Source organism: Festucalex cinctus, chromosome 3 (assembly GCF_051991245.1).
Source record: "Festucalex cinctus isolate MCC-2025b chromosome 3, RoL_Fcin_1.0, whole genome shotgun sequence".
NCBI classification, from domain to species: domain Eukaryota; kingdom Metazoa; phylum Chordata; class Actinopteri; order Syngnathiformes; family Syngnathidae; genus Festucalex; species Festucalex cinctus.
In genome coordinates, this window is record NC_135413.1 from 5,134,862 (window position 1) to 5,156,801 (window position 21,940).

A 21,940-nucleotide genomic window follows, 5' to 3' on the forward strand; every position below is an offset into this window, starting at 1 on the left:
TATTTTGACATTAACGCATTTTATTATCTGTCATTTGCAAACATTGATTAAATGCATGTACGCAATTGCATGCATGCATGTATTGCTCAAAACGTAACAGCATCATATCAACTGGGTGCAATTCAGCAATTATTAATTAATTAAACGCAAATTACTTTTGTTTTATCTAAAGTCCCGTCGGGGTGTTTTTTAAAGCGAAATTTACCACCGAGCACACCAACTGGAGTCACCCCGCCCATTTTGGAACAATAGGCGTAGGAAATGCCGTGCATTGACCTAATCACTGACCTGCGCAGCCTTCAATGTAACCATCCGCGGTTACGTTCAAGGCTCAAGTGCGGTCCAAAAAAATAGTGCGATTAATTTGCGTTAATACGTGATTAATGCGATAATTATATATCCATCCATCCATTTTCTTGACCGCTTATTCCTCACAAGGGTCGCGGGGGGTGCTGGCGCCTATCTCAGCTGGCTCTGGGCAGTAGGCGGGGGACACCCTGAACTGGTTGCCAGCCAATCGCAGGGCACACAGAGACGAACAACCATCCACACTCACAAGCACACCTAGGGACAATTCGGAGCGCCCAATTAACCTGCCATGCATGTCTTTGGAATGTGGGAGGAGACCGGAGTACCCGGAGAAGACCCACGCGGGCACGGGGAGAACATGCAAACTCCACCCAGGAAGGCCGGAGCCAGGACCCGAACCTGAGTCCACAGAACTGGGAGGCAGACGTGCTAACCACTCGACCACCGTGCCGCCATAATTATATATATATATATATATATATATATATATATATATATATATATGTATATAGTTTAGTTTGGTTTATTCATTTTTTCCCTTTCGGACACATTACAGCTTACATCAATCACACCACATCATTTGCAACATTGACATCCGAAAGAAGGGCTGACGGGTAGAAGCCGAAGCTTATTCGAGACCCGTCCCCATCGACCCGTTACTATAACGCATCAATCATATACATTATTTAGAATAGTCATTAATTTTTATCGTTATCCATTCCATACTATCCCAGACACTGCTCGCTCAGTTCATCTTGAATGTCCGTGTGTAGATTGCGGCTAGTCCCAGTCATTTGGAACTGGTGAATCGGTCCCCAGACGCCACCAGCAGGCCCACCCCGCCAGGCGAGCAGCCAAGGCAAGCGCAATTCTTCTCTTTCACCAGTAGGGTCTTCGCTGACCTCAGATCAGCTTTCACACATGTTGTGCTTTCCAGAAGAGTAGATCGGCTTGCATTCTGCCCATTGCGATTCAAGCAATTTCAGCACTCGATTCTGGTCAGGTAGCACCACTGGTTGCTAGCATGTTGTCGATCTGATGACTCCTGTGCGCTGCCCAGCCTAGCTCACCCAGCAGAGCGGCCCACGCCAGCTGCATTCCAGGAACCAGACCACCAACCCCCATTTTGCATATTGACAGCAGATTCATTGTAGCCACAATACAGCCTTATCATGTAGCCTTGACTGTTACAACAAATGTCCAAATGGAATTCGAGCCAGACAATATTTAGATTCAAACGGGAACAGCAATATATGTTATCAATGCAGGTGTATAAACAAGAGTTAGCCTTGGCAAAGTCAGCAAGTAATCATATACAACTCCAGCTTTGGGTAATTAGTGATGTTGTTGTTGAGATATTGTTAATTACTGTTGTCTTTCAAGCGCTGCCAATTCCTCAGCTCCTTTCACGATTCGTGTTTTTAGTTGACCAGTTATCTTTAGTTTGAATAAAAATTCAGCAGTCCTTTGTCCACGTGCTTTCGATAAGTCCATTCTTTCTCATTTGTCATGCCTTTTTGGCGATGTCAGCATTTCGTTTGGTGAGGTTTTCGTTGATGTAGACATGTTTCCCACGAAGCTTGTGACGGTCTCTCAGAAGAGCAATCTTTTTCTTTCTGTCAACAAACCTGATCAGAACTGCCGGTGGTCGTGTCCCTCCAGTTGGAAGCGAAAAGCACATCTGAATGTGCGCAGGATCAACAGTTAATCCCGAATCTCTGAGTTGAAGTGTCACTTGCTGTTCCACAGTCTCCTTCCCTGAATATTGGTCAGAATCTTCCGTGCTCGTGCTAGCCGCAGCTCTCAAAGGGCCACGGCGCGGCTTGATCTTGATACCGGTGACTATCACATCGTTGATACGAAGATTTTGTTCCAAATCATCCACTTTTTGTTCCAAGGCAACAATGCGTCGATCTTTTTCCTGTGTCTCTTTCTTCAATTGCTGTATTTCCTGAAGAAGTGGCTCAATGCTCTTCTTCATTTCAAGTAATTCGGCAACCATTCCACTGAGTTTTTTAAGAGAAGATTTTATCTCCTCATTCTCTTCAGCTCTTTTTCCGCCAGGCATTCTGCAACAATGTAGTTAAAAATCCCAATGCAAAAATCAACAAGTAGTTAGATTCACGAGCGAGGGCAGGAGCAAGTACAGATGCGTCCTTGAGTGATATATATATATATATATATATATATATATATTAAGGGTGTCACGATTTCGATTTTTTATCGAAATCGATCGAAATTACGTCACGATTTCGAGCATCGAAATAGAAGAGAGGACACACGATTCGATGCCCCCCCCCCCCCCCCCCCCAACCCCCCCCCCCCCCCCCCCCCGCGCCCGCCGCCACCGCCGCCACCGCCACCTCCCAGGAAAGCAAATGAGACGCAGCCATTCAGCTACTAGCTAACGGCACTTGTTAGCTGACTTCTCCTGCAGTCATGATGGCAAGCGCGGACAGACACAGCAATGGTGCTTCAAGCCGCTCCCGCTTCTCTCGTCAACAGTTTGGAAACATTTTGCGTTCCCGGTGAGTTATGTCGACAACGTTCACGTTGTCGATAAAAAGACCACAGTTGCAAGATATGCTATGTGCGCGTACTGTACTCGGCCACGGTGTTACGCCCGGCTCGTCAAGGGGAAGGGAAGTAACACAATAACAGAAAATATAGAGTAGATAAACACGGGTCGACTTTAACATCTGAGTAGTTTTAATTGAAATTTCAGGCAGGGGTTTGACAAGGGAGTGAAAGTGGAAGGTGAACAAATAATAACCGCATTTGACAGAACTGACAGAACGGAGGAGAAACAACAATAACCAATAGGGGTATAATACACGGATACACAATAGCGTCGCGCTGGCACAGTCGTCCAATCGGAGTGTCGCGCTGGCACAGTCGTCCAATCGGAGTGTCGCGCTGGCACAGTCCTCCAATCAGAGTGTCGCGCTGGCGCATTCAAACTGAAGTACCATTATACGGGCACCAGCCGACACAAACACACACATACATACTAGGGGAGCGGAGCCGGCGGCGGGCCCGAGCCGCCAGCCGTCACAACGGGAAACACGACAAACATGACGGGACATTTACGCAGGCATCACAAAGATTTAGATTTATCAAATTCAACTAGAAGTGGGAAAACAACGGTCCAACCAACTATTTCATCCTCATTTACAGTGAAACTTCCACACACTTCAGCTCGCGCGAAACGCCAGATCCATAGGTCTATTTATAGCAGCAGACCTGCAGCCTTGGAAAACGCTGGATTCAAACATTTAATTAGTGTACTTGAACCACGCTACAGTATGCCCAGCAACTGTAAATGTTGGGATATAGTTTGTTCAGGCTGTATTTGTTCCATGACTTTGGATACAATATATTTTTTGTTGTTGTTGCACATTGCACATTATTTTAAGAGGAACGCACAGCACACTGTTGTAACCAAAAACAGTCAATAGATGGCAGGCACCCACTGTGACTTTTTGTTTTTGTTTTTTTATTTTTTATTTTACACTTCAGTAAGAACAAGACGGTTAACTTTATATTGTAAATAAATTCTTTGAATTTGATCATTCCTGCCTAATGTCAATTATCATATATTACATAAATTTACACAAAAATAATATGGAAATTGCATCACCTATATGTAGCCGATCTTTTGAAATAAGATTTACTGTACAATGAATAGAACCAATGATCATAGACTAGCCTTAGCCTACAGAAGCATATGCCTCTGTGTTTTAAAGTGGGGGAGCGGAAAAAAAAAAAAAAAAAAAAAATCGAAAAAAAAATCGAATCGTGACCCCAAAATCGAAATTTAAATCGAATCGTGGAGTTGGCGAATCGTGACACCCCTAATATATATATATATATATATATATATACATATATATATATATATAGCTAATAGTAGCTAAAAGTAGGCATATGCCTACTGCCCATAGCCAGCTGAGATAGGCTCCAGCACCCCCCGCGACCCTTGTGAGGAGCAAGTGGTTCAGAAAATGGATGGATGGATAGTAAAAATGAGAGGGATTAATACTTTGCAAGTCAACTTGCAATTTACTGTAAAGTAAGTACCTTCGACTTGTATCCCTAAAATTTCAGGTTCAGGCTCCTAGTAGTAAAGTTAGTCTGGAGCCCTGCTTTAAAAAAAAAAAAAAAAAAGTGAATTGAACTTGGAATGAGTTTGCACAAAAAATGACTTAACTTCAACTTAACATTTAACAAACCGAATAGCTACACTTCTTCACAAATTATATTATTTATATGAAATAAATGATTCAACTTCTTCAACTCAAAGTATGCGTCAAAATATTCTTGTGAAATTAAATTATGTTCGCTAAACTATATTTTCTCCTTTAGAACTTGAATCATAATGCATTTTTGAACCAGCAGGAGCATCGGAGATCCATCATCTGCATCAGCTAAGATTAGTAATAAACCATGAAGAAGAAAATTAGACGCCTAAGGTCATCCGAGGTGTCACACCAAAGCAGGAGAGTCTGTGAAGGGAAGAGACCACGTGGAACTAGAAGGCAAACTCAGAAGAACATCCATTTGACAACATCTGACCTGCATCGTGGAGATGACACAGCAGATTCAACCTTCACTTTGACTGACAAGTGCAAACATTCAGGTGCCAAGTCAAAATCCTCCAGTGAGTGGCTGATTAATTTATCTAAAAATAAAATCACTTAATGTAAAATTCGAGTAGCTATCGATGTCAAATATGCATTGTAGTTGGCAGTGATTGAGTTAAGTAATGTTGTTATGAATATTTTAAATTATATGATACCCAGGCCATGTTTTATAATGACGTTTCACTGAACACGAGATGAATTCTCACCTAAATATCCTGATTGGTGTTACATTTCATCCCAAAAGGATTATCCACCGCCACCTGTAGACTGTGCCACGGAAAGTTTTCTCCACGGAGTCTGCTGCATGCCTTCAACAAATGGCCTCAGGATTTTCCTGATCTTGTTAATGACGAAACATATGATGTTGGCCAGTCACCTCCTTTATTCCATGTGGACTTCCAGCAACTGGTTGGAGTGCAGTTGGATCCTGACCCTCGATTATCAGAATTTGTTTGCAAGAAATGCCACAGCAAGTTCTATAAGTGCCACAATATTCTGGTCAGGTTTCTACAGATGGTTAATCTCCTGCCTGTCGGGAAAGAGAATTCTAAAATCAGGTGAGACTCACAATTTACAGTAGTTACTTTGACGTGTATATTAATTTTCATTGTAAATATGTAATAACTATTTATACTTTTTTTTTTTTTTTTTTTTTTCCAGGCACGGTCCAATGTTTTCAGACTCTTTAAAGAACGATGGGTCTACAAGTAAGAAAAAAATCATCACCTGTATGTCCTTATTGTAAGAAACTCAAAGTTACTTAGGTAATTACAATCTGAGACATTATTGTTGATCTATTTTCACTTTTTTTCCCAGCTTCTCAATCCGTTTCCTCAGACACTGCATGCCTTCACAACCTTGTGTCGTGGGCTCACCATCACGGAGAGGCTTGCAAATCCTGCCCCGACTTGAAGGAGGTGCTTCAGGGGCAGTGCTGGGGTTCGGTCAAAGCGGTGTGGTCTTGTGTTGATGGCCACAGTTACACGATGGACACACAAGGCAGCACGTCTGCCAGGTTTGGTTATGTGCTCAACTCAGGAGAGAGTGGAAATGGTGCCCGAGATATTTCAGGGGAAGTGGACTGTGAACAAAGGAGCACAGTGGTTACAGCAATCTGTCAGGCAGAGCAGAGTCCACCAGAAGTCACTCCACTGATTGAAAGCTCAGTGCTGGCTGACTGGACCTGCAGCACTCACGGTACGGTTACAATACAATCCACTATTTCACATTTTTTTGCAAGAAAATTTACAGCATTTTTCTTGACGTGACATTTACAAGTAATATAGTAACCATTTGGAAATATTTTTCAAATTAATTTAGGTCCGGTAATAATTGAATAATCTGACCTGTTTTGTTTTTGTTTCCATTTTGCCTTTACGCACCACCACGGTGGGCGTACAGTCTATGTGATGACACCAAATGCAAATAAATTAACTCGTTTAGCAAGCCTTTACCCTTCAGAGGCTATTGCATGCAAAGGAGATGGCAAACTCTGCGATTGGCTGGCAACCAGTTCGGGGTGTACCCCGCCTACTGCCCAGAGCCAGCTGAGATAGGCTCCAGCAACCCCCGCAACCCTTGTGAGGAACAAGCGGTCAAGAAAATGGATGGAGATGTCAAACTTAACACGTCACAGACTCATTTGGACCTGTTATGCATTAAACAGTGGACAAAATTGATGTTTGGTGTGGGTCCTTTAAAGTATTCAATCTTCCTCTGAAGCGAATAACTCATAATCTTTTTGTACAGCTTCTCTGCATCAGTTTGCAATGCTTAAGTACATTGATTGTGACTTTGTCTCTAGAATTTGAAGAGCCAGAGTTGTCAGTTTCTCCCACTGAGGAGCAGCAGGAGGAAAAGCAGGCTGATAGTGATCTATCTGACAGGTGTGTTACAGTTTCTCTCACTTGTATCACTTTATAAAACACATAAGCAGGATTGCACTTGTTGTGACTATCCAAACCAAATTTAGTCACTAAGATAAGAAGACGGGGCTCTGTCCGACACGCTGATTCCAAGATGGAAACTTGAGGCCTTTACTGCAGTTTGTAGGTGTTTATTTGACTCTTCAATACTATACTTTCTTATGTACAATTACTGAAGGTGAACTTGCAGGTTGGGACAATATGGTGGTAATCTAGCATCCATATAGTGTCAATATAGCGTCAATCTAGCGGTCAACAGAAAATAACAGCACCCTGCCTCCTCCCTTCCTGTACCAACAAGCAAACATTTCAGCAACACAGGTGACATTGATTAAGCAATCACTCTACCTTTGTGACACACCCACACACACAGCTCCGCCCACTCATACATAAACACACAGACACCACTGACCCCTACTGCCATCTCAGACAACATATCCCTGCCTGTACATACCGGCCCCTAATTATTATTACATAATAATTACCTAACAATAATAACACGAAACAACATGACATAGAATACAAGCAAACAATATTAACATTTTTTTTTTTTTTTTAACAAATATGAAAATAGTTCTTTTGGAGTGTCCTTGAATGAAGAGGTTTCCACGTGTCGTCATGTGTCTTAATGTCCCTAGGCCAGAGGGTCCAGAACTTTCGGAGCCTAGATAGAATGATGTCTGTCACAAAGTCAAAGTCATGTCAAATCAAGCCATCCTTCAGGTGTCCTCCTCTGCTAGAAGCAGACAAATCTTTGTAACTGGCCTGTCCAGATAGCTTGTCCTGGTCTTGATCTTGACTTGCCGAACAAGTCCTTCTTTATCCGGAACAGCCTTGACAACTTTTCCCATGGTCCATGAGTTGCGGGGTGCAGAGTCATCCACAATAAGCACAATGTCTCCAGGAACAAAGTTGCGTTTGATTCTGTTCCATTTTTGGCGCTCTTGAAGTTGTGGCAGGTACTCTTTTGTCCATCTTTTCCAAAAGAGGTCGGAGATATACTGTATTTGTTTCCATCTGCGGACAGAATATAGGTCCTCTTTTTGGAAAACACCAGGAGGAATGGTTGGCTGCCCTTTGAGAAGAAGGAGATGATTAGGAGTCAGAGCCGCAAGGTCATTTGGGTCTGATGATGCCTTTGTTATTGGTCTGCTATTAATGATAGCTTCAACTTCGCACAGCACAGTGTGGAGACAGTCGTCATCCAGAGTTTGCACTCTCAGAAGTTGAGTTGAGAACTTTCCGGATTGAACGAATTAATCGCTCCCAGGCCCCTCCATGATGGGAACCACCAGGAGGATTAAATTTCCACTTTATTCCTTTCTGCAGGAGTTCATCATGGATCCAAGACTGATTCAGTTGCTCCAGAGATCGTTTTAACTCTCGATCAGCGCCAACAAAGTTGGTTCCATTGTCCGAACAGAGTTCTTTGACTTGTCCTCTTCGTGCAATAAAGCGACGCAAGGCGTTGATAAAGGAATCTGTTTCCAGTGACGCTGCTACTTCAATGTGCACAGCTCTCAATGCTAAGCAGGTGAAGATCACTCCATATCTTTTCACTTTAGATCTTCCTCGTTTCACTTCAAATGGTCCGAAACAATCAACTCCTACTGAGGTGAATGGTGGTTCATCTGGAGAAATCCTGTTGCGTGGCAGATCTGCCATCTGTTGGCTAGCTGGCACTGCCAGAACCCGTCGACAGACGACTCATTTGGCCAAGATTTTTCGTATGGCCACACTGGCCCCAGTAATCCAGTATTTCTGACGTAGTTTTGACAACATGTGGCTTCTTCCAGCATGGCCAATTTCTTTGTGGACTTGCCTCAAGATAAGGTCAGAAATGTGCAGGTCTTTTGCCAATATGATGGGATGCTTTGACTCTTCTGGCATTGCTGCCCTTCCAAGTCCGACTCTCAAGATGCCATTATCACGCTTTGGATTCAGTTTATAGATGTGGCTCGTCCGTTTCACATTTTGATTCTTTAGGAGGCTAGAAAACTCCTCTGGGAATCTTTTCCTTTGGCACAACTTGATTATTTCCAACTCTGCCTCTTGTATGTCTTCCACAGTGAGAAAAACATCAATTGAAGGTTTGGCACATCGGGGCTTCCTTTTCACAGTGTTTTTCTTTTTCTTCTCATCACCATTTGATTATGATGGCAACGCATTGACTTTCTTCCTTGTCTTCCAGAGGCTTAAAAGTGTATCTTTGAACTTCAAGATCCAACTCATCACTCTCTTCAGGTGGGTCCAAGATGAGGAGCGGTCAATCAATTGAGACACTGAGTCATCACTCTGGACCGAAACAGCATTGGCCAATATGCTCTTTCTAAGCTCAGGGTCATCTTGCTCCGATAGTTCTTCATAACTTAATGTATATGAAGGCCATTGCTCCTTTGTTCTCAGGAATTGTGGGCCACACATCCATTGTTCATCCTTTAAGAATGACTTCACTCCAAGTCCCCTGGAAGCAACATCTGCTGGATTGGACAAGGAGTTCACATATCTCCACTGAGTCGTTTCAGATGCTCCAAGGATCTCCGAGACCCTGTTGGCTACAAAAGTCCTGAATCTGGAGGTTTTGTTGTTGATGTATTTTAGCACTGCCGTGCTGTCAGTCCAAAACACAGAGTCTAGCAATGCCATCTGCAGCTCCCTTTTCGGTAGTTGGTTTTAAGGGCGCCACCCTGGATTTTCCCATGATGAGAATACTACACAGCTTTCCATCAGTGTTACGTAGAAGTAGGTACGCAGCTGTTCCATAGCCTACTTCACTTGCATCTGCAAAATGATGTAGTTGGGCAGAAGCTACAGTGCCAAAGTCCACAAGCTTAAAACATCTGTTGATCTTGAAATCTTCAAGCAAGTGGAGCTCCTGTAGCCAATTCAGTGCAATGGGTGTGGGTATGATCTCGTCCCAACCAAGGCCTTTTCTACATAAGTCCTGCAGGATTAATTTGGCCCTTAACACCACTGGCGCAAGCACTCCAAGTGGGTCATAAATGGCACTGACCGCGGACAAGATCCCTCTACGTGTCAAAGGTCGATCTTGGATGGAGATTTTGAACTTGAATGTGTCTGACTGGATACACCACTGCACACCAAGTACTCTCTCAACAGGAAATATTCCATGGTCCAAATCCATTTCTTTTACATCCACTGCCCTCTCCTCTTCAGGGATTGCTAACAACACATTTCTGCTGTTGCTCATCCACTTCTTAAGCTGAAAGCCACCTTTGGCACAGATGGCTCGAAGATCACGATAGAGGGCAATCGCTTCAGCTTCACTGGGTACTGACACAAGACAGTCATCTACATAGAAGTTGTACATAATGGTGTCCACAGCTTGCAGACTGAACAAATGGCTGTTGTCTTCTGCACATTTTCTCAAGGCAAAGTTTGCACAGCTTGGCAAAGATGTTGCTCCGAAGAGATGGACACACATCCTGTATTCCTCCATTGGTTGAGAGTAGTTCCCATTGGGCCACCAGAGAAATCTTAGTAGGTTACAGTCTTCATGTAGTACACGCACCTGGTGGTACATGGCCTCAATATCTGCTATCAAGACAATGAGCTCCTTCCTGAATCTGCTTATGACTCCAATTAGTAAGCTGGTAAGATCAGGTCCTTGCAGCAACTGGGAGTTCAAGGACATTCCTTGAAATGATGCAGCACAGTCAAACACCACTCGAAGTTTCTTCTTTTGCGGATGGTACACACCATGGTGTGGGATGTACCAAATTTTGCCAGGACTACATGCCACCTCATCTGCAGGCACCTTCTCAGCATGACCGCAAGTAATCATGTTGAGCATGAAAGCAGCATAATCTAATCTGCATGAAATACAGCATGTTTTTGAAACCTACTTTTGAGGTTCAAGTTGCTCTGCTAACTTCCGGTTGTCAGGCATGTGCACATTTCTTTTCTTCAACGGCAAACCAATGGTGTAATGACCATTCACCAGCTTTACAGTGCTTTTCATCATTTCCATAAACTGGCAATCTTCTCTAGAAGGACCCAGTTGCTCTCCATGTTCACATTCAGGGAAGTCTAGCTGAAATTGTTGCTTCCACAGTTCATCTAATTTCACCAAAGATATGCGATTAACAGTGATGTGTGATTGCTCCAAGTCTGTGTCACCAGACATTGGTCCATTAACAGTCCATCCCAACATTGTTTGAACAGCATATGGCCCACCATTTTCACTTGGAATCACCTTCAATGGTTCCAGGGCTCTTAGTGCATTCAAGCCGATTAAAAGCTCTTTCAGCATCAATTTCAGGTAGGTGTACTCCTGCAAATATGGCCATCTAATGAGATTCTGCTCCCGAGGTATGTTACACTTGCACACAGGCATTTTCTTTTGTGTAAAGACATGTGGCAAGTCTATGTAGAGGTCACTTTCCAGGCCAGCTACCTCCAGATTTGATACAATGCAACTTCCCACAAGCTTTTCCTGGCCCATAGTGCGCAAGATTATTTTAGTTCCTCTTCCTGGAACATTCAGCTTATTCATTAGAATTGTTGTACAAAAGGAGCTGGAACTGCCTTGATCCAAGAAAGCATACGTTTCCACAATTGTTTGTCCTTTTTGAGACTTGACTTTGACTGGCACAATAGAGAGCTTGCAGTCATGATCACCGGCCCCAGTGAGACCACTACTTTGCACCGCCACCAAAGAGCTGCCCACTGGTTCATTTGTATTTTCTACATTTCCTTGGTCTTTATCTTGGTCCTTGTTCTTTTGGTGAATGTGAAGAATGGTTGGATGATTAGCTCCACATGTTTTGCATGACAGGTGTCTCCTGCAGTCCTTACTAATGTGCCCAATGCGCATACAGCCAAAGCAGACTCCATGCTCTTTTAGAAAAGCCATCTTTTCTATCCCAGTAGAGAACACAGTTCCAATGCATGTCCACCCTTGCAGTATCGGCAGGATCTTTTGTCCAGCAAGACTCCTTCTTTCTTCACATCAGCCTTTTCATCAACTGAAGCTACTGTAGTAGCAAAGGTGCTTCCTTGATTTTGTATACGATGCTGATAGTTACTTTTGCTGCTATCTTTATTTTGCATTCTTTTTGGCATGTCCTGTATGTTGCCAAATACAGGATCTGCTGCAATCTTTACTTGCCGCTCAATGAAATTGACGATGTCAGAAAAAGTAGCTCTTTGTTGACGAGTCTCTTGAATATCACAAGCTACTGACCTCCACTTATCTCTCAGTTTATATGGCAACTTCTTAATCACCATCAGCATGCTTGAAGGCATGTTAAGCTCAGACATGTATTGTATGTCATCCATTGCATTGCAGCATCCTTTTAAAAAGAGACTATATGCTTGGAGTGATTTGATATCTTCTGCCTTAACCACAGGCCATGAGTGTGCCTTGTCCAGATAGGCTGAAGCAATTTTTTGCTCATTCCCAAAATGTTCTTCTAACAAAGCTTTAGCTCGTTGATATCCTCTGTCTGCAGGCATTTGTTGACAGCTCCGAACAAGTGCTCGTGGTTCTCCTCTTGTGTACTGTACTAGAAAGTGCAGACAGTCTCCTGCATCATCTGTCCTTTCCTCTACATTGTGCTCAAAGGCTCTCATAAAGGAATGATAATGCAGAGGATCTCCATCAAACACCTGGATCTCTCTTTTGGGCAAATGAGAGATGCTGTGTTGCTGTGCCAACAGAGCCGAGATTTCGTTTTGCCTTGCCATGATGGATACCAAGTTGTTAGTCATCAGTGACTGGCACCTGAGCACGTGGGTTGACTGCATACTGGGAAGTTGAAATGTTCACAGTAGGAGCCATCGGATATTGAGGCAACCTCTGATGGTCTATTTGAGTTGCACCACCATCAGTGGTTTTCTTTATGTTAGTCTGTGGTAGATGAGACTTTGATGTGATTCGACTGTCAAACTGACTTTGCCCACCAGGGACGAATGAATCAACCTCAGGATTACGAGCAGCGTGAGCCCCTCTGGCTTCATAGGATTCCATTCCATCTGGTTTCTTACATCTGCTGCCTTTCACACTACTGCCTGAAGTTCTTAGGACATGCATCCTAGCTTGAGCAGCTGCAATTTCCACTTCAAGATCAAATCTCTCTTTCCTTTTCTTTATTTCCTCTTGTTGCTGGTCCAGCTCTTGTTTTTGTTTGAGTAATTTTTGACGAGTGAGAAGAGCAGCTATTTCAGCCTCTGCTTTCACACGAGAAGAGGCAATAGAAGAGCTTGAACTTGTTGAAGTTCCAGGTTTTGATCCATGTTTTCGGTTTCCAACATTTGAAATGCTGTCATTTGGTTGAATAGCATCCTGTATCACATGGTCCGTTTTTTGGGGCATTTCATCCTGTTTCATGTCATAAGGTTTGCAATCAAAACGTGACTCATGTAATGGCAAGCTTTGAGAATTTTCAAGCCCATTATGTGATGGTTTCTCCACATTGTTAGTTGTTGCATTTCTTGAGATTGGTCTCTTTATTTCAGAGAGCCAGCATTTCACATCTTCGATGAATCCTTGGTTGTATGTATTGATACTTGCAAACCACATTTGTTGTTTCTCCTTTTCCTGTTCAGGTACAAGTTCCATCAGTGACCCATGTAGTGAAATTGCCACAGCATCCATGTACATCCAATATGTAGGTGTGCTCAGCATCGACTGTGTCCAGGCAATTAGAAACATCACAGATGAATAACACATACCATGAGTAGTGCTGCGCTCCGTCACTTCATTCAAATTTACTCACGGTCATCCATAGTGGCTAAGTGGTCCATTGGGTGCACAAATCCAACAAAGCATCAGAGGTGTTTGCTATGAAGCGTGATTTTCTGTTGACAATTGTTGTGACTATCCAAACCAAATTTAGTCACTAAGATAAGAAGACGGGGCTCTGTCCGACACGCTGATTCCAAGATGGAAACTTGAGGCTTTTACTGCAGTTTGTAGGTGTTTATTTGACTCTTCAATACTATACTTTCTTATGCACAATTACTGAAGGTGAACTTGCAGGTTGGGACAATATGGTGGTAATCTAACATCAATATAGTGTCAATATAGCGTCAATCTAGCGGTCAACAGAAAATAACAGCACCCTGCCTCCCCTCTTCCTTTACTAACAAGCAAACATTTCAGCAACACAGGTGACATTGATTAAGCAATCACTCTACCTTTGTGACACACCCACACACACAGCTCCGCCCACTCATACATAAACACACAGACACCACTGACCCCTACTGGCATCTCAGACAACATATCCCTCCCTCTACAGCACTTATCATACCAATGTACTCAGATCAATAAATATAAAGTGTTTGGCGTACATTTGGACATCTAAACAGAGAAGAGAAAAAAAAAGTCTGTGTTTACTTTTTGTGTGTGCATACAATATCAAAAATACACACCAATTGACATTAGATTTTTCCATGCACAAAAAGGTCATTTTTCCATAAATTCCTTTAAAGGAGACCGATTGGTAAATGTAACCATGATAGTGTTTTGAAATAGCCCACCAGATGACTGCGGTTTTATAAGAATGTTGTATAAGTGATCATTTAAAATCTAAACACTGGCATAGATGTATACAAATAAAGTGCATATTGATATTTATCTGATTCCTAATGATTGTGGAAAAAAAAAAATCTTTAACATGACCAATGTCCTCACATAAATGATTAGCATTCATTAACCTACAATCATAACATTTGACGAAAGGTCATTTCAGTAAATTTATTTCAGAAGTGGTTATTAACTGGTAGCCGTTGCACTAATCAGTAGACAAGGAATAGCTGTCAGTTTCAAAAAGGCCGATTGTCTGTTAATTCAAATTGACTTGTTTTGCCGCAGAAAATTCTTGTCAGAGGACAAGATGTTTGTTCCTGCAAACTAACTGGAAATAGAATCTTAAGAAGTAAATATAAATTCAATGCTTCCTTGCAGAACAACCCGGCCTAACAAGCGACGACAACTTCCAAATACCTCAGAAGATCGTAAAGTGAAAAAGAAACCTGGACCTAAACCTGGCTGGAAGAACAAGTTCAAGTCCAAAGGGTAAATGCATCCCATATCTCACACACTCATCGTGTAGTGTATTTGGCGTGGGTGATTTTCATCCCAACCTCTGCTGCGAACCGCTCCAGTGAGAGTTAGAGATAGTGGTACCACGTCATCTGCATAAAGCAGAGAAAAAAATCCAATTTACTGCCGGCAATGCATCCCAAACTCCGACATCAGTTGTACTTATAAGGGGCCAAACCCGTATGGGGGTTCAGTACCCCATAATCCTGAAGCATTTCCCACGGAAACCCCTGAGGGACACGTTTGAACGCCTTCTCCAAGTCTACAAAACACATGTAGGCTGCTTTCGTGAGCTGCCTGTCATGCATCATCGAGGACCCTGCTGAGGGTGGAGAGCTGGTCTACTTGTTCCACAGCTGAGACGAAAGTGGCATTGTTCCTCCTGAATCTGAGATTCGACTTCCTGACTATCCTCTTCATTGATATTTTGGATGTACGCTGTTATAGGAAACGAGGACGGCCATATGATCCCCTTTCCAAATTGCATTTGTAAACCACTGCTGTAATGCAAACAACAGTTGGGGGTTGTTACAATGCCATTGGTTCAAACTGAAACATTCTTGTGTTCTGTATTCAGGGAGGAGCTGCCCAACATCTACAAGTGTGTGTATCAGGGCTGTACCGCTGTCTATCGAGCTCCTGATGGTTTAAAGGTCAGATCCCTGACTAGTTCTAGCTCTCTGGCACTGTACACGAGTTCTACACTCATCATGTTTAACCACAAATCGGTCACACTTTTCAATTAGGAAGTAGTAATGATTGTGAATCAATTTAATGAGCCACTACGCAATGGAATAGATGTGACCTTCCAGCACAAAATCGATCGCAATTTGCACGGTCGTGTTTTGAGGTTTGAGTCTATAAATCACTGACAGTGTACAAATGATTGATTGTCAGATTTGTGATTCAAACACCAGAAAAATAAGATCACTTCACAGTTGTGAATTTCTTACTCTAATGTCTCGGAAAAATACTTTTGAAAGGGTGCAGCAAAATCTCTATGTTTGTCCCGCATATCATTCCAAATATTAAATTAATTATTAATTTGTAATTAATGTGATACAAGGACAAAATATATATACATACAGTATTATGCTTTACATTTATTTTCATGGGACAGTCACAACACTGGAAAAAATGACACATAAAAAGTAGGCTGTATACAAGTATAACTTTTATACAATAGTGTAAATGTATTGTTCCCACAATAACTAAAAATAAAACCATTAATACCAAAACCCCCTCCACAAAAGTGAGTACACCCTAAAGAGAAAATTCACGAAATGTCAATATTTTTGCCATTATTTTCCCAGCACTGCTTTGACTCACCATAGGTTTCCACTGGAAACCTCTTCCACTTCTCCATGATGACATTATGGAGCTGTATTCAAGACCTTTATGCTCCCCCACTTTCCATCTAAGGATTAATTGCCAGGTCGAACTTTTAAATTACTAGTATGAGAGCATATGAAAGCTGTAATACCAAATTTTACACATCTGCTGTGAGAGCTATACACCAAATTTAACACAGCTGCTCCCCGTTCACTAATATAGACCCTGAAACACTTACCGTATTAGTCACAGACACTCGGGTTGCCAGGGATTTGGCTATTAATGGCTGTATTTTGGGGGAACAATAAATTTACATACAAGAAAAATCAGATCAAATGTGTCTGGCTTGATTTGTGCCCTTTGATACGTCCCAATCAAAATACCGGTACACCAACACACTTCTGTGTCCACAAGTGCTTAACAGTTCACAGTGACTGACTCTCCTATTAGGAGCCAGAGACAGCAGTGTGATTGTGTATTAAAGTAAGTCTTTGTTTTCACCTTGTCATTCCCTCCAGAAGCATATCAAAGAGCATCATGAAGAGGTACGAGAGCGACCGTGTCCCCATCCTGGATGCAACAAGGTCTTCACCATTGACCGTTACTTGCAACGACATGTAAAGATGATCCACACAGGTATGTTTGCTTTCATCAATAAAACCTGGGTCCACCTTCAAGTCGATACACAGCAAGTGTTTGTGTTTATTGTATGTTTTTTTGTTTTTTTACCTGAAACAAATTGCACATGCTTATTAAGAAGTCTTTGTAAAATGACAGTTCATTAAATATATATTTTATTATTTTCTTAATGTAATTGTATTGCTTTGCATTAAACCAAAGGGGAGAAAAAAAACCATGTTGTGATTAACGCTTTACGGCTATATTCACACTGCAAGTTGCCCAATTCAGATTTTTTTTTGTTAAATTCAATCTTTTTATGTACTCATTACAAAAACAAATGCAACTTCTTATATGAACGCAGCGCACGTGTGATGACACTCATTTGCATATAGCACATGTCGAATGACGTGTACAAAAAGCGTGTAAAGGGTTAATTTTTTCATCTCATATCGCCAGAGTATCGAGGTTGGAAGAGGAAGAAATATTTTGGGGAAATGAGGTGACACTCCTCGATCTCATTTAATTGAGACATCTATGGAAGATGTCGGATGACGTTGCGTCATTGTCGCGCGTGATGAACCGTCGGCAAGGCTGAATTTCTACTATCGCCACAAATGTCAACTTTATACTTAATGTTTCAAGTGTGATTACATTGAAGACAAATCTAAAGTTAGCGCGGTTGGTTACTCAAAACAGCTTTGCAGATTCACAGACAAATGGCAGCAGCCTCCCTTCCAAGCACTCTCCCCTGACGCGATCAGGCTTTTGATGACGTACAGGTCAGATGTGTACGGATGAGTGTTTACAGTGGAGACGCATCGCACACATATCCGATTTATATTCACAAACGAAAGAGGCCCAGGTCAGATTTGAAAAAAATCAGACACATGTTGCATATGGGCAAAAAAAATAAATAAAAAAATTTAAAAAATTAAAAAAATCAGAATTGAGCTGCAGTGTGAACAGAGCCTGTTAAATTGTTAATCACTTGAATAGCTCACATCAAGTTTGACTGCATGTAGCCCCTGAACTACAAATGAGGTTGACATCCTTAATTTAGGCCTTTCAAGCAACTCTTACTTGACCGAGGAGCTGAACTAGGCTATAAATGAAACATGGCATGTTTATTTTTCTTTCTTTTTTTTTCTCCAGAAGAGAGGAACTACATCTGTGACCAGTGCGGACAAACTTTTAAGCAGAGGAAACACCTTTCAGTTCACCAAATGAGACATTCAGGTGTAAAACCTTTGCAGTAAGTACTATATTGAAAATAGAACATCTTGGCCTTATGGGGGAAGTCAACCCAAACATTTTCTTGACAATAATATGTTCTACGCAGCCCCACGAGTCTGCTGCATTCGAGGATGGTCAGAAGTCGGATATATCCGAGTTGGTTTTTCCCAGTTCCGACCTGAAAGCGTTGGAGGCGAAAGTAAACAACCAAAATGGCAGATAGTGATAAATTGTTTTTTATTTTGGTCCTCAAAACTCATTTGACCTCCAGCAAACTTACCTTTTCGCAATTTTGCTTCATTTATTGTTTTTAATCTTAATTCATAAGCATTCCATACAGTTCAGTAAGTAACTGTATAATTTCATGCCGGGAGATAGCGGCATACTGTCACGTACGTTGCGTTATGTGACGTTATATTTATGAATGAAGAAAGTCATCTAGTTTTATACTTAAGAAAATTGTGTTTTACCATTCAGTCTGTGTTTCCAAAGTGTTCGCCATTGTAGAGTGACGTCACTTGTAGTCCGTCAGTGAAGTCGGGGTCAGATTATTATTTTTTTCTCACTCACACACTCACCCAAGCTTACGTATGTGAATGAGTGAGTGAAGAAAAAAAAAAAAAATCCGTGTGTGCTTTCAAATTGCCGCGGAAGTGACATCACGCAGCAGACACGTTCGCCCGGCCCCGTTTGCGACACGCCACCCCCCCGCTCTTCGATTGGCTGGAGGGGTGTAAACACTGTTTTTCCACAGAAACGTCCCGCTGTTTACAAAACAAACACAAAATGGCAAAATACAGGCTGGGGGTGTGGGGGTTTAGGACAAAATCACCCCCACACGTGAAGAAAAGCCCAGATCTGTAAATTGAGAAGTAGTTTGTTTGTTTAAATCCTGTATTTAAAAAGTGCATTTTCCTGAGTGAAACCGGCAGACTGCGCCTTTAACTCATATTCCACAAACGCAATATTAATCAGATTGGTGGGGGCACATATAACATTTTTGGGTTGACTTCCTCTCCCAATAAGAAAAATGGCAGCTCATTCAGCCATATCATACACATTGATTGATCATATTGAAGCTATAATCATCAAAATTGTAAGAAATAAAATATTAAAATCGAATTCTAGAATTGAATGTATCTTTTTAAAAAAAAGAAAAAAAGTGTTTTTTTTTTTTTAAAAAGTCCAAGTATTTCATTGGAAAAAAAAAACCATTTTGTTACAGGTGTGAGGTTTGTGGCTTCCAATGCCGTCAGCGGGCATCGTTGAAATATCACATGACAAAACACAAGGCAGAAGCTGACCTGGATTTTGCCTGCGTAGTATGCAGCAAGCGCTTTGAGAAGGCCCATAATCTCAACGTTCACATGTCCATGGTCCACCCGCTGACTCAAACCAAGTCGCAGAAAGCAGCCAACCAACAGAAGCCCCACTCGGCATTCTCCAGCCTGCACAACATCATGCTGAGCGGGGACGCAATGCCACAAGAACAAGACAGATGATGTCAACAAAGACTTAAGCTAGATTTATGCCTCCACGTTTGCTCTTGCGTTAATGACCGGCGTAGATCACATGATCTACGCGAGCCATGAATTTTAAGTGCCGCGTAGCTCGTGGCCGGCTGCGGTGCACACGTCGCCAATCCTTGCACGCCGTAGATGGCGGGGTGTAGCTCGCTTGTGATTGGTCCGTTCGATGGCGTACTCGGCTTTTTCTTCTCTCTCCCCGCCCCCTCGCCCAGATAGTTTCCGTGAAGGCAACTGTTTGGCGGCGTAAATCGACTTCCTGCTCGGAGACCACGGCTGTGCATGTGAATATGTGCCTGGGACGAGGGGCGGAAAACAACAACAAAAAAACTGTTCGCTATGAGCGTGGCTGTTGTGTTTTGGCGAGTTTACGGCCAACACCGGTGCAAATTGGCAATAAATAATTGCCACGGTGATGAGCCGACTCTCTCCCCGGCTTTGTTTCGTGTTTCTGAATTAAATTAAACTTCCAGAATTTGTCATAAAATGCAGAGGAATCGCCACTCTGTGGCGTCCCAGCCGTAGCAACAGCCCGAAATGGAGTGAAACTACAGCAGACACCGATGTGTATTGTGATGTGTATTGCACACAAGTGGGAAAGCAAACGCAGCTCCACGAAGTATACTGAGGCCTTTACTCATGAGCTACTCATATGACTGATGTGCCGCTCTCAAATGTCCATTTGCCTTTGCAACCATGTATTCCATTTTTTAAGCTTGTTTTCAGAGAGGAGGCAAGCCATTCATTTAGTATTGGTGACTGAGATCATATGCATTTGTATAAGCACTGTATAGTCTGTACAAAAAAGATGTATAAGTAAAATGCAGATATCTTACTGTAGTAGTGGTTTAATCTGACAAGCCTTTTTTTGTAATGTATCCTGCAAGCACATGGTAGAAAACCATTTGTAATATCTTGCAGTTATGTGGACTAAGACTGTTGAGCCAGAGTTGCCTTATTCGAGGAAAGGCAACTCTGGACTAATCCTGTGCGGGTCCAAGTGTGTTGACAGAGCAGCTGCCACCTCTGGGTCAAATTCGACACACTGAGACTCCAGCTACACCGGGAAACACACCAGAAGAGAGATTACAAGCAGAGAAATAACTCAAAGGGAGTTTATGATGACTGTGTTGTGTTTTTACCTGTCTGATATTCCTGGAGAAAGTGGAAGGGGGTGTCTGAGAAATGGCCCTCAGCAGGAAGCTTTTGGCAAGGCTCAGAGTTAGGCAAGAATCCATCTGGCATCAGTTTTACAAATAGAAAGAGAGTGAATTTCCATTGAGATATGGCTGGAGGCTTGCATGGTCAACTGACTTACGAGGGTTTCAGTCATAGAAGACCCATCCAAGTAGAGCTGGCGCAGTCTGATGTAGCAGGAGACAGCAGTGTTGAGAAAGCCTGGACAATGCATGGCTTTTTGTTGAAGCTCGGTTCTCTGCTCAAGCAACAGGCTTACACACACATACAATACATGAATAGGCATATAGGGGCTACTAATCCATTTTCCCGAGGCAGGTTCTATAAATACTAGGGATGTAACAATATCCAAACATTACGATACGGTATTATCACGATATGAAGGTCACGATACGATAATTATCACAATATTGTGTGTGTGTGTGTGTGTGTGTGTGTGTGTGTGTGTGTGGGGGGGGCTTATTATTAAAAAAGCTTATACTAAAAAAAGCACAATATTGTACTTTTGTACATTACATCAATGCATATAAACCACCTACAATCTCTAATAACAATATTGAGGCACTTACTTGCTAATGCAAGCACACATTGATCGCTTCACAAGCAAATTAGGTTCCCCTTCATCTGACAATTAGCATAGATTTGAAATATAGAAGGCCAAAACATCCCGGATGAAAATTAAATTGCACTAATAAAAACTATCCACTAGAGGCTGCCAGAACTGCACAAATGGAAATCAACCTGAGTTTTTTTAACAGATGTGTTCCTTTTAAATATTGTGAACATGACGACGACGATATTGTGGAAGTTTTAATATCACGATATTGCCCTTATCATTACATCCCTAATAAATACTAACCTGTAAAAGGCCCACGGCATCAATTGATGAAATCGTTCCGATGCCACCAAGGTAATACTGTAGTAATCACCTATTTCAGCGTCTAGGGAAAGTTAGGTTTGTTTATTTTCAATTACATTTATAACTACCAGAGTAGCTCACCAACAGTCAAATATATGCATTAAGTTTTTATTTCCATTTACTATAAATTACCACAAAAACACACTGAAAACCATTTATGTAAC

The 21,940-nt window shown here is 42.1% G+C and overlaps 2 protein-coding genes across 10 annotated transcripts in view; one reads left to right on the plus strand and one right to left on the minus strand.

The window, feature by feature from the left end:
• The window catches only part of znf276 (zinc finger protein 276), a 29,355-nt gene extending 8,043 nt beyond the window's left edge, over positions 1-21,312 (plus strand). Inside the window, exons 2-11 of one of the 5 annotated variants that reach the window (XM_077515534.1) lie at positions 4,708-4,969; positions 5,197-5,509; positions 5,613-5,680; positions 5,769-6,149; positions 6,757-6,838; positions 14,811-14,921; positions 15,526-15,601; positions 16,799-16,916; positions 18,054-18,153; positions 19,360-21,311. In XM_077515534.1, the coding sequence (XP_077371660.1) occupies positions 4,756-4,969; positions 5,197-5,509; positions 5,613-5,680; positions 5,769-6,149; positions 6,757-6,838; positions 14,811-14,921; positions 15,526-15,601; positions 16,799-16,916; positions 18,054-18,153; positions 19,360-19,636 (1,740 nt within the window). In that variant the 5' untranslated portion in view covers positions 4,708-4,755 and the 3' untranslated portion in view covers positions 19,637-21,311. Of the gene's footprint in view, positions 1-4,704; positions 4,970-5,196; positions 5,510-5,612; positions 5,681-5,768; positions 6,150-6,756; positions 6,839-14,810; positions 14,922-15,525; positions 15,602-16,798; positions 16,917-18,053; positions 18,154-19,359 lie in introns of all 5 variants that reach the window. The other 4 variants (XM_077515535.1, XM_077515537.1, XM_077515533.1 and 1 more) reach the window with 4 other exon arrangements.
• Positions 20,491-21,940, minus strand: part of fanca (FA complementation group A) — a 58,436-nt gene continuing 56,986 nt past the window's right edge. For 3 of the 5 annotated variants that reach the window (XM_077515529.1, XM_077515528.1, XM_077515527.1), the window contains 4 exons: positions 21,717-21,798; positions 20,979-21,111; positions 20,803-20,898; positions 20,491-20,717 (listed from right to left, as the gene is read on the minus strand). In XM_077515529.1, the coding sequence (XP_077371655.1) occupies positions 20,616-20,717; positions 20,803-20,898; positions 20,979-21,111; positions 21,717-21,798 (413 nt within the window). In that variant the 3' untranslated portion in view covers positions 20,491-20,615. Of the gene's footprint in view, positions 20,718-20,802; positions 20,899-20,978; positions 21,112-21,716; positions 21,799-21,940 lie in introns of those variants that run through there. The other 2 variants (XR_013282734.1, XR_013282732.1) reach the window with 1 other exon arrangement.